The sequence below is a fragment of the Triticum dicoccoides genome, chromosome 4A (genome assembly GCF_002162155.2).
Source record: "Triticum dicoccoides isolate Atlit2015 ecotype Zavitan chromosome 4A, WEW_v2.0, whole genome shotgun sequence".
Taxonomy (NCBI): domain Eukaryota; kingdom Viridiplantae; phylum Streptophyta; class Magnoliopsida; order Poales; family Poaceae; genus Triticum; species Triticum dicoccoides.
Genome location: NC_041386.1, coordinates 592,227,988 through 592,240,530, shown reverse-complemented (window position 1 = coordinate 592,240,530; position 12,543 = coordinate 592,227,988). Strand labels below are relative to the sequence as shown.

The 12,543-nt window shown below is 43.6% G+C and overlaps 2 protein-coding genes across 3 annotated transcripts in view; both read left to right on the top strand.

The window, feature by feature from the left end:
• Positions 1–74: 74 nt before the first annotated feature.
• LOC119287082 (ankyrin-1-like) lies at positions 75–4,949 on the top strand. 2 transcript variants are annotated; one of them, XM_037566585.1, is made up of 12 exons: positions 75–167; positions 417–587; positions 1,076–1,207; positions 1,713–1,852; positions 1,938–2,063; positions 2,201–2,326; positions 2,554–2,706; positions 3,474–3,572; positions 3,658–3,753; positions 3,890–4,060; positions 4,171–4,250; positions 4,565–4,949. In XM_037566585.1, the coding sequence occupies exons 1-12, from the start codon at positions 164–166 to the stop codon at positions 4,632–4,634; spliced, it is 1,368 nt and encodes a 455-aa protein (XP_037422482.1). In that variant the 5' UTR covers positions 75–163; the 3' UTR covers positions 4,635–4,949. The 2 variants fall into 2 exon arrangements, with proteins under 2 accessions (XP_037422482.1, XP_037422481.1); XM_037566584.1 differs by having other exon boundaries at positions 3,655–3,753.
• Positions 4,950–6,705: 1,756 nt separating this feature from the next.
• Positions 6,706–12,543, top strand: part of LOC119287080 (poly [ADP-ribose] polymerase tankyrase-2-like) — a 10,339-nt gene continuing 4,501 nt past the window's right edge. The window contains exons 1-7 of the mRNA XM_037566583.1: positions 6,706–6,888; positions 6,987–7,055; positions 7,532–7,699; positions 9,517–9,648; positions 11,465–11,604; positions 12,044–12,154; positions 12,291–12,416. Coding sequence (XP_037422480.1) covers positions 6,828–6,888; positions 6,987–7,055; positions 7,532–7,699; positions 9,517–9,648; positions 11,465–11,604; positions 12,044–12,154; positions 12,291–12,416 — 807 coding nt within the window. The 5' untranslated portion in view covers positions 6,706–6,827. The remainder of the gene's footprint in view (positions 6,889–6,986; positions 7,056–7,531; positions 7,700–9,516; positions 9,649–11,464; positions 11,605–12,043; positions 12,155–12,290; positions 12,417–12,543) is intronic.

Sequence of the window (12,543 nt, the reverse complement as noted above, 5' to 3'; positions counted from 1 at the left end):
TTCCGTCGCCCTTTCCCTCCCTCCGATCTGTCCGAGTAGAAGAGGTCTCTAACGGCCGGCGGTGGCCCCTTGTTTTTTTTTTTATTTGCTTCCAGACAGCGAGCAGTCGGAGGCGATTAAGCGCGTCATCGAGTCCTCGGACGTCGTCGACCCCGACCGCGCCATGAGTGAGCACCCCCCGCCCCGCCCCCGCGAAATGCCCCTCCTTTTCTTCTCCTTCTAGCTAGGGTTTGGGTTTTCCCAGGGTCCTCGCTCAACATTGTGCGGTCAACTGTTGGTCCCTGTCTCTTGGGTCCCTTGATGTTTGCTTCGGGGCCCACGACTCAGTCATGCGAAATCGTGAAAAATGCAAGATTTACATCTTCAAAAAAGTTTGTGCCTTGACGTTGCTCTTTTGGGAAATCTGGGTTTTGTAGGGATGATGGACAATGTGAATGCGAGCGACAGTGATTCGTCGGATAACAACGAGGAGATGGAGGACTATGGGCCGCTGCACGAGGCGGCCGGCACGGGGAGGATGGACACTTGCAAGTACCTGGTGGAGGAGCTTGGGTTCGACATCAATGCTGATGCCAACAATGATTCGGGTATATGCCCCTGCTTCCTCAAGTGCCAGATTAAATGCTGTATTTTGTGGGCTCATCTCTATATGTGAATTGTTTGCTGTACATGTGTAACATACACTGCATGTTCTTAATTTCGTGCGTGCATTTTCTCAGGCGACTTTGCATCTTGCACAGCTAAATGAATGCCCATATGTTAAATTAGTAATATGCTAGCTTTTGAATGGCAATTTTATTGTTAATAAGCAAAATAGTGCCTTGTCCATATACAGCTGCGGTGGTTTCTGCTTCTAATATTGCCTCAGATATGCATTTCTTGTAAATTACTGATGGATAAAGGTCCATTTTGCAATGAAAATATATTGTGCTGATGTGTGGATTGTTATATGTTGAAGTTGTAGTTGCAGTCCAGTATGCGATGGCGCATTTGTAGGACTTTTATGCCTCACTCACATTATGTTGTGTTTGTCTGCCAAAGATGTCTTATCTGAGTTATTTGAATGCTCTGGCAGGCATGACACCCTTGGCTTGTGCGGTGGCGCGTGGTAAAGCAATTGCTGTGAGGTATTTGCTTGACAAAGGTGCTAATCTGAATAAGCAAGACAGCGTAGGCTTTTCTCCTCTGCACTATGCTACAAAGAAAGGTGACTCTCTCTTTCAGCACCTATTTACATTTGTATCTTTACTATTTTGCCGCTGCATAAATGTTTTTGCCACTTATTACTCATTTTCCGTGTTAGAGGCCCTGCCTGATCTGGTTACCAATGAGATGGCCATGCCCAGTTTATTTTTAGACTGCATATTTATATGTTTGTACTTTGTGCTCAAAGCATGACGGTTTGTTACATCTAAGCACTATGACATGTATAATGTGCCACTTGGATATATTTTATTACCTCTTATGTGTTTATACTCTCTAGTATGAAATGGAATTCAATTGCTTATTTTGCCTGCTTGTATGTGAAGCTTTTGATGTGCACTGTGTATGTGTATCTCTGTCCTCAAAATGCATCACTTTATTCAATTGAATAATGCAGTCCCGATCTTATGATCTGTGTTACTGTTCGATTCATTGTCCTAAAATAAGAATTGTCTAAAACACCTTGGTATTCATTGTGATTAATATACTTTACTTTTCATTTTTCTTAGGAAACGATGGGCTGGTACGACTGTTGCTATCCAAAGGAGCTAGTCCTGATATATCCTCTTGTGAAGGGACGCCACTACACGTGGCTGTGTCGGATGGGAATTATGGCATCGTCCAGTCTTTATTGCAGCATGATGCAGATGTAATAAGTAGTTTAATGTTTTCTGTATCTGTAGAATTATTTTGCTTTTTCATGGGAACTGACTTTGTTGCGCAAATACCTGTAGCCAAACAGGGTTTTTTCAGATTTAGGAACACCCATGACTGCTGCAGTTCTTTGTGCTGATGTTATTTGTGTCGCTGGAAAAATTTCTGTGTCTGCTGCTTTGAAGTGCATGAAGCTTCTTGTCAAGGTATGGTAACCAATTCATCTTCTTTTTATCTTGACTGCTGCGGGAAATCCAGTGTGGCTTTTGTACTGGATTTCTGAATTTTATGCGAAGTGTAAATAACCACACAGATTCATTTATTACACTGGTTGCATCCACAGGCTGGTGCTGGTTTGAACTGTACGACTCCTGATACTCCATTGGTGATAGCAACCAGCAAAGACTTAACTGAATGTGTCCAGTACTTGTTGGAGGTCGGTGCAGATGCCAATATTCCAAGCAACTATGTAAGTTTTTGACTTTTTTGACTTTCTTTTCTTGATTAATATTATCCTTGGCACTTCTAAACTGAGACTTGTGGCGATGATGTCGTGTTGGTTACTGTTGGAGCACGTGGGAATGTCTTAATTATTGCTGCTTTACTGTATCACACTTGTTTTTAATTGGATGTATCCTATGTCTCTGTTCACACATGTTGCGATCATCCTAAATATTTTCCTCCTGTACACAACAGAACGGTACGACACCAATAGAAATCGCTGCAGACTCTGGAAGAAGAGAGCTCGTGGAGATTCTATTTCCATACACTAAACCCATTCAACGTGTGTCAAACTGGAGTGTTGATGGAATCATTACCCACGCAAAATCAAAGCACTTGAAGGACAAGGTACAAACTCAATTTGAAGTACATTTATTTCGATGTCGCAATCTGTAGAACCTTATGTTTCTCCTGTTTGTGAGATATGTGTGAAATAAGGTGAATGCCATTCATTTGTTATGGTGTGATGTTCTTTTTCCGCAGAGTCTGCCTAGCAGCTACTCCCTCTGTGCCCAAATACTTGGCGTGGTTTTAGGTCAAATCTGTACTAAAACCACGACAAGTATTTTGGAACGGAGGGAGTAAATAACAAATATGTAGAGACAGTAGTACGGAACCATCACTTGGAGAAAGTTGACTAGTTTAGTCTGGGAAGTAAATTCAGGAAGTCCTGAACACATATATTGTGAAACTCTGGTCAATAGGGAAACAAAATAGCAAATACAAAATAGAAATATAATCCTGTTAACTGGTTGCATGAAACAGAACTTTAATAGGTTGTTCCATGGAGATAGCATCATGGTATTACTCACTGCAAGTCAGTCAAGTATGTTTTGGTGCGGTTATTCATTTGCCATTATTTACTGGTTTTTAGGTGTTTTCATTGCACAATTTTGCCAGTGCCATTGCGTGGAGATGGAAGTACCACGTTTAGGGCATTCCAATTGTTTGTAATTAAACATGCTTACGAATTGAAGTGATAAAATTGTTGCTCTATAAAAGTATTTCTGTTGTTACTTCTATAGAAGTTGTTTAATTGAGCTTCTCCCCTTCTCCATGTTTGTTATCTTCCATGTTTTGTATACTTATTAACATGCTTAACCATCATGATTCAGGGTAAGCAATGTGATAAGGCCAGCAAGGTTAAGCAAAGTGATAAGGACAGCAAGGTTAAGCGGAAAGAGGATGCCAGTGCACGGAAGTCCTCTTCCGAGGTATATCTTGCACATCTAGCACACTATAAAAGCTGCATCAAATGAGTACTGTGGATATAAATGTGTTCTCTTAATGGTGTAGGAGAAGGTAATTCAAGATAAGAAGGCTGAGCTGAAATCACTTGGTGCAAAAGCAGTAGAGGAAAAGGACTATGCCGGTGCATCAAAATTCTACAGCGAGGTATATTGTTGCAGCTGTTCCATATTTGTGGTAACATAGTTGGCTGTTGGGCATGGATGTATACACTCTTTCCTTTTGAGTTTGAGTGGTTTGATTCTGGGATAACGGATCGTGCTTGGGATTTGGTTTGTCGCAGGCAGTCAAAGTGGATCCTAAAGATGCAACGCTCTATTCAAACAGGAGCCTATGCCATCTAAGGATTGGTGACGCACATGATGCTCTGGTGGATGCTGATGCTTGCATCAGGCTGCGGCCTGATTGGCCAAAGGGTTACTGCCGGAAAGGAGCTGCCTTAACAGTGCTCAAGGTCAGACAAAACCACACTCCACACATGGCTAGCCTTTAACTCGCTGTTTTACATTTCAACCCCATCTCCCCATGCTTACAATGATGTGCTTCATGTTTTTTAATCATCAGGATCACAAGGAAGCATGCGATGCGTACATGGCTGCGGTGAAACTGGATCCATCAAATCAGGAGTTGCATGAAGCATTTTGGTATTACTCTTTCCGCTTAACCTTGCAATCTGGAGTATTTTCATCTTTGCCTTTCTTTTCCTGAACACGTCTTCTAATTCCAAGGACTGCTTAAATAGAACCTGTTTTTAACTCCGCATGTAGCTCTGTCACATTTTAGTATTGCTTGCACACTGTCGTTGTGTACCGCTAGTTTCATGCATCTTGTGCATTCTTATATATATGGTGTATCTTTGGTCGCAACATACTTTGTAATAGGTTGAAGTTTGCACAGTTTGAATTGAACCCTGGCCACCATGGAGGCTCCATAATAACGGTTGTTGCGCCATTTTCAGGGAGGCGGTTGCGGCAATGAAGGCGGAACTTGGCGCTGGACAAAGCGGCAGCTCATCGGACTCTGATTAGGGCCGGCCTGGATGGGCATGCTCATCGGCTCCCTTCCAGGCTTCTCATTGCGTCCGTGTTTACGTCTGGCCAAACTGTTGATCTCTTTGTTGTCTTAGCGAAAGGCGAAGTCGTACTCAGCTCCTTGCTAAATGGCCATGGCTGCTCGTGCGAGCGCTTTGAATTAGTACGGTGCTTTGACGATCTGTTTGAAGCATGAATGGTACTGTATTTTGCTAGATTGTGGTGATGGGTGCTTTGGATTGAACTTGTTTTATCATCTGTGTTTGGTCTGTTCAAATCCGTCTTCAATTGCCCTAGGCTGTTTTGAATTTCTTTCAGTTAGCCGCATTGGCTCGGCTCTCCTGCACTGCATGGTTGACAAGAATTTATGATGATGATTTGGATGAGCGGTTGGGTTGGGTGGGTATTGGAATCGCCGGACGCTTTGCATACTTGTCCTAATAACTTCAACCTTTCCCTAAAAAAAAAATTAACTTCAACCTGGGCTCGCTTGTGTAGTACTCCCTCCGTCCGAAAATACTTGTCATCAAAATGGATAAAAGAAGATGTATCTAGAATTGGATACTTGTGTAGTATCCAAGAAAGCCTTCAATCCAAAGTGGATCGTCAGTAAAGAAGTGGATAACACCGATCATTTATTTCCTTTTATTTGCGACATGGAACACAACAACTAGAAAAAACCATATTAACTGAGTGAAAGAGTGTTTGATAGCACATGAACAGCAAAAGAATTTTGTCGGCATACCACTCTGAGTGGAATCACCAACACCAACACGGCAACAAATCGAGAAGGGTACAGCTGATGGGGACTTAAACTGTTCTTGCGAATCGACATATCACCCTGGGCGTTTGGGTACCCTAACCCGCTACCCAAACCCGGATTGTGCTGCCAAATTTATACCCACACTAAACCGTCGGGTATCAGGTAAGGGTTCGGTTCTCATTTCCTGGCTATTCGGTTTTCGGGTTCCAGTCTGGAAAACCCGAAATACCCACACTACCCGAATTATTCATACTAACCAAAGGAGGAAGGGGGCGGCGCTGGGTCGCCCGTCGGCTTGCGGGAGCTGAGCGAGCGACGAAGCAGAGATGTCTCGCGTGGTATTTGGCATCTCGCCATCCCGAAATACCCATACTACCCCAATTATTCATACTAACCAAATTATTCATGCTATTATCACACTATCATGTTACCCATACTAACTAAAATACCCATACTACCCGAATTATTCATACGAAAAGCTGATGTGTGCTCCGAATATTTTGGGTTTTTTGGGTATCCGAATTACCGAAACCGAAATTTCGGGTAATTTGGGTTCGGGTATATTTTTGGTAAAAAAAAAATTCCGGTTCCCGTTTTTGGGTACCCGAACAAGAATAACTGAACGCCTAGGGTGATCGACATATGATAATTTGCTTTGCAATGCCTCGTCTGCAATCAAGGTTGTGAGAGTGTCTAACATGCCTTTTGTTTTATGTTCTCGAGTGAAGCAAGTTTGGGTTTATCGCAAGCCATCGACGAATTCCCGCATTTTTCCTTTTAAACTATGACCACAGTAAATTTTCCTTTGCCCCAGTTTTTTCCGAACCGAAGGCACGAATAGAATACTCCCACCGTCCAAAAAATACAGTGTGTATTAGATATTTCCAAAGTACATCCAAACCAGAAAAGATGTTGTCAAAGTCAATCCTCGAAAATTCTGACCAAATTTACAGAGAAAACGTCCTCGCCTAAAATACCAAATCAATGCCATTATACTCATGAGGGAACATATTTTTATATGACCAAAGTTAGTATAAAGTTGAGTCATCTAATTTGGAACGGAGAGAGTATGTATTTGGCATCGTGGAGATGGATAAGTCTGCTCAATAAATTTGTCCTTTGATTGAAGTTTGTGATGATTTTCGCAAAAAAAAAAAGAAGTTTGTGATAATTGACTTTCGCGAAAACCAAATGCACCCAGATGAAAATTTTCTTTTTTGCGAAACGATGAAAATTTTCCATTCCCACATTTTCCATTGAAAAAAAAGTGGCACAAGCCGGGCTGCTCATTTCACGTTCCCGCTTCCGCTTCTTCTCCTCCCATTTTCCCCGCCTCCTTCCCCTCGAAGCCACCGCCGAGAGCCCCCACCGGCCCCGACCCCGCGCACCTCGCCGAGGCCGCCGGCCGCCGCGGAAGCCCCGCTACGATGGGGGCGGCGCAGTCGTCCCCGGACGAGCCCGTCCCCGACCTGGCCTCCATGCTCGACGGTACGCGCATCTCCGCCACCGCGCGAAACCCTAGCCCCGCCTCGCGCGTCCCCTTGTCTCCGACGGCGGCGAGCTGACTCGGTCCCTCCTTCCTCCAGCCTGCCCCGGCCCGACGGAGAGGGCGCTGCTCGCGGCGGTCCTGGATGGCGACGTTCCCCGCCTCAAGGGTGAGTACCGTACCGCACCGCACCGCACGCCTCGCCGTCCCCCGCCGCCTCGTCCGCGGCGCGCTCGCCTGCCTGCCCGTGAGGCTCCTGCTGCTTCTTGCAGGAGCGCTTGTTTTGCTTCGCGCGTACTGGGCGATTGTGGGGAGACCCCGATTGCGCGCCCGACATGCTAATCAGGGGTGTATTTGCCTGCATCGCGATTGTTTTTGCCGTCTGACACGCCATGGTGGTGGTTGGTACCTACCCAATTGCCCCTGAAAAGGAAGTGGTGGCACCTACCCTTGTGATGAACTGAGGTTCTCGGCCAGATTTGGTTCTGTGATTCTACTACGGCGCTCTAGGCTACTGAATTTCCATGTTTAATTGTTTACTGACAATTTTGACCCAGATTGTGCAATCATATTGTTTTGTTGCAGACTTATAGTTCTCATATGCATTTTATTACAACTTATCTGCCACATTTTGGGGTGATGTAGATTTGGTTCGTGCAATGGATGTTGAGGATAGAGCAAACCTTGCTGACATGGATATACTAGAGGGCGTTGGACTGCTAGGATTGGCCTCATACACGCGTAAAATGAAGGTCTGCGAATACTTGGTAGAGGAGCTTGGTCTTGACGTCAATGCTGGTGGCTCCCGTGGTGGTGCGTGCTTTTCCTCTTCTAGACCAGTCACTGAATTTTTTGTGTTATTGGTTTGCTTCTATGGATTGCCATACTGTCATGTAAGCTGTTCTGTCTGATGCAACATGTAACTCAGACAATGGCTTAGCTATTTTGTTTACATATTCTTTTTAGCTCTAGCATGCAATTGCTATATCTAATTCTGAATGTTAAAAGCAGAAATTGCATGTGGAAACAAGTGGTGCTGTGCTGTCAAATTGTACGTTTTCACTGTTTTTGTCTCTGTTTTGCACGTTGGGAAGCTGAATTCAAGTCATGTATGTTTTTATGTTTCTGCTTAACTAAATGACGCTGATGCAGGTCCTTTTGAGAGCCTTTCACTTTTTATGTCATTTTTAGCATCCAGCTCCAAGGTGCATAGGGGAAGCAAAGCTATTTATTATCTCATTTTCTTATATACACTCTATTGGAATGATTGTATGATAGCTTGTTGGTTGATGACATGGACAAATTTACGAACACATATACATACAAGCTATTGGAGATGCTCTTATGATCAAATATGTAGCTCCCATTACATTAATTAATCATCACACATATTCTACTTTGTTACAAATAGAAGGACAAACTGTTTGATGCATGGACCTCGGGTAGTCTTCCCATATGGTGCCCGCCGATAAAGGTGGCACGAGCTCGGTAATCTAACTTGCATGTAGCATGCAAACCAATCCATAGTATTATGTCAGCAAAGATTACCTCGATTTTGAATTTTCAAAATCTTTTCTCTCAAATTATGTACCTGATTGGTGATCTGTTTTCACCACTAACATTCTTGCGACGAGATCTTTGAAACTAGATCCCATGTTGGTATGTTTTGATGACCTTTTCTTTTCTGTCAGTAGTTTTTAGGTTATAGTGACTTGGTTCATGTGATAGCCACTTGGTTACTGGGTTATAGATGCTTGGTTGCCACATTAGGGACATCACTCTCCCACTCATATAAGACTTGCATGGTGGTACTTCTATGGTCAGATATCATCTCCTACTTATTGGCAACAATTGAATTCTCACTCTCTGAGACTGCACAAGATTGCAGTGCCTAAATACATTATTACTTGGTAACCCCATGCACTATTAGCGTGGTAATCTTTCACTACTAATATGGTAGCCGTTGTATGATAATCTAGTAGTTGGTAGCGACAAAATGGGATCTTGTTTAGAAGCTTCTGCCGAAATGAACTCAACAATTAAGATGGGTTGTTAATCAGGTTGGTGGTTTAGGACATAAATTGTTTTGAATTTTGAATTTAGCAATAAACACTGGTGGCATCGGCACGAAGTGGTAGGTTCCCCACATGCATACACCATCTTTTCTATAGGCGAGGAGCTACATTGGAATCCGCTGTACAGGAAAACTATCTGGGCACTTGCACCGATTAGTTTTTCTGTTAATATAATTAATCACATTCTGGCTTTAAAGTTGTTTACCATTTTTATGTGGTATTTTGTCAATATGCTTCCACATATAACATCTCTTAGTGCAGTTCAGAGCACGTGGGAGCATCTACCTCCCTTTCCAAACATGCAAACTAGAACACACCACACAATTGGGCATGCCTGCTCATGCACGCATACCATACTACATGTTTTATGTGGTTATCTGGTGGTGAGAGGATCTTTTAGTATTTACATGGAATGTGGTTTATCAGCTACATTTACAGGAATTTATCTAATGATACCTTATGGTATTGTACATTAGTAGAGCTTGAGTGTTTTCACCTTCGAGATGAGAGAGCGAAATATATTGGTGACCTGACAGAATACTTGTTTGTTGGCAGGTCCACCACCTTTGGGTTGTGCAGCGTTGTGTGGAGAATTTGTTGCTGCCAGATATCTTCTCAACCATGGAGCCGATCCAAATAAGATAGATGGGACAGGCTTTGCTCCTCTTCATTGTGCTGCCAAAAATGGTATCTCTCTCTCTCTCTCTCTGCATAAGCTCATTGATCCATTGGTGATTTTCATGAATATTAATCTGTTGCTAAACAAGAACAAGTGAATGCGAAGCTGTAACCATCAAACCTTCCGGTTTTGAATATTGAAAATACTTTCTGGTAATTTCACTGCTGTGCAGTAACTCTTTGTTCCATGTTAGTTTGTTCCACTGACTTATTTGTTGCCCTATATTTTCTATGCTGGGCTGGTCTGTTCTGGCCTCAGGATCAGCAATCTAGAAACCACCCGACAATCTTTTATGTACCTATCTTTAACATTCTTCTCTCGATCTTCTTAAAGGTATGTTGGTGAAATTGTTTTACAGAATCCTCAGGCACCCGAGAAAATCGTGCCTTTTTTTTAAACACAGGCAATCAGCCAGAAGAACCAAATCAAAATACGAAAACGCAGCGTCCAGGAACCATGGCAGCGGAGCAGAAGAGACAGCCAGATCGTAGCAGGGGGCGGGCAAGCACACGTTGCGGCCATTGACCAGAAAGGCAGCTTCATGCGCGGCTGTAGGAGAGCAGTTTAGACGCTGCAGCAGTTGACGAAGGATGGCCAGTGAATCGGAAGCCTCCTGAATTGCGACGGAATGGCGCGGAGCTGGCGGATTGAGCGGTGAGCTGATCCATGCGGCTGGATTGGCGGGTGTTGACCAGAGAGAGGCAGCAGGATTCGGCAGCTGGCGGCGCCCTGGGGTGGCAGCAGCAGCGACGTGACCTTGGGGAGGTGGCGGCATCACGGGAGGAGCAGCAGGGTTGACCTGCGGATGGTGGAGGTGGACGAAGTAGCAGCCACCCCTGGCCTTGTCAAGCGCTTGCAGCCGCTCCTGCAGCAGGAGTGTGGACCTGCAGGGCGGAGTGACGTGGACTGCAGGGCGGGGTGACGTGGACTGCAGGGCGGGGTGCCACAGCAAGCGGGCAGCGTGTGCGGGCTGAAGGAGGTTGGCCAGAGGCGGAGGCATGTGCGGCGTCAGGACAGAGCAGCAGCCGGCGGCGAGACAGACAGCCAGAAGAAACCGGCGGCGTGAGAGATTGGATTGGGAGACCGAAAAAAAATCGATCGGAAGAGGAGGACGAGTTGGGGCGTCTGAAGGAGACCTAAACCTAGGCTCTAATATCATGTTATGATGCAATTTATCTCTATTGCATAGCCCAAGGGGCATATAAATATTACACAAGACTCAGGGTACAAGGAAATGAAACATAGCCTAACAGGACTCCTAGACCTAATACTAATACTCCTTAACAATCATTACTTACCGTTGTCAATATGAGCCTTCAATCCCGGCAGCATTTAATTCTAGTGGTTCTTTCAGACCATGCTTTGAAGCAATGGTGTTTGATCCACACATTTTTAACGAAAGGGGGTAGCCGGCCTCTGCGTCATCATAATGCACACAGCCATGTGTGATCCAGTGATCCACACATATCATTGATAAGTTTAAGACGTGGGTGTCCGGGTAACAATATTGACCCATCTGGTTAAGGTGCCATTAATGTTCAATTGTCGGTTCTGCTTTTGATCTTCTCATGATTGTCATTGCAATTTCTGAAAGATTTTTTTGTAACAACTTAGAGGAACTCAAATGAATTTTATGGTGAACTGATGTCTGTATCTTCAAATGTTTTGGTTTATTACAGGAAGAAAAGGTTGTTATGGAACTCTTTAGTGGCTCAGTGCACATCTTATAGGAATTTATTGCATATTTGTCTTAGCCAGCTCTTATAGTGTGTCTTTTTAATGGTTGTTCTTTATGACACCCATGCTATTCGTGTGTTTTGCTAGGGCATGAATGTGTACTGCGTCTATTATTATCCAGAGGAGCCAGTGTGGATATAGATGGCGCTCATGGGACGCCCCTGCACACTGCTTCTTACTATGGGAATGCTGGTGCTTTGAAGATTTTGTTGGACCACCATGCAGATGTAATGTGTAAATTCCATACTTTTTTCATTGACAATTTGGACAACTTGATGCAATCTAGACGGTTTATATGCTTGCTTTCATCTGTTATGTTGGACTTATCTTTGATATTTTACCAAATCTACTTTCACAAGTATTGAAGTTTTTACTGTATTGTTTTGACATGTCTTCATTCATAAATTTTCTAGTCACCTCACGTTCAAAATAATGGGAATACCTATAATGGCCAAGTTTAGGGTAGTTCGCTGGTAATTTACAGCTTTACAAATCCAAAATAATGCTAATGTATGGATGTGAGTTCAGACATATTATGTGACTGTGTAGAGTCAAATGCGTCTAACCTGTGTTTTCTGTTCTTACGTTGTATTTGAAGTCTTATTGCTGTAACTGTTGAATTATGTCACTTCTTAGGAAACTGATTTTCTTCTTTTTAATTTGTAGCCAAACAGGGTGTCAGAAATTTCATGTGCCCCTCTACTTATGGCTCTTAGTTCTACCAAGCATGGAGTGAGTGAATCTGACTCACTGAACTGTGTCAAGCTACTTGTCAAGGTCTGGTATCCTGTTTGTTTTGTTTCTTCATGTCTTGATTTCTAGACGGGGACTCATTAGTGGGTTTTGTTATCTAATTTTTTTTTGTTATCTGTTTTATGCATGGCATTTTGCTTTGCATAACATGCATCCACAGGCTGGTGCTGACATGAATTCTGCTAATCCGTGCACTCCCTTGGTGGTGGCAGCTACGTATGGCTTGGCTGATTGTATTAAGTACTTGCTAGAGGCTGGTGCAAATCCTAACATTCCAGATGAGCAGGTGAATCCTTGTTCCTCTTATTTTTTGGTTATTCTTGATGCATATGGTACCTTTGTTGGCTCAATGTGTCATATGCTTGTGACACGGTGGATAAGTCATGTCTAACCCTACAAATCTTATGGAAAGT

Excerpts from the sequence above, each read along its gene's own strand:
- LOC119287082 (XM_037566584.1), top strand. Across the intron at positions 1,208-1,712 it reads GCACTATGCTACAAAGAAAG|GAAACGATGGGCTGGTACGA; the intron begins GTGACTCTCTCT and ends CATTTTTCTTAG. Across the intron at positions 2,064-2,200 it reads GCATGAAGCTTCTTGTCAAG|GCTGGTGCTGGTTTGAACTG; the intron begins GTATGGTAACCA and ends TTGCATCCACAG.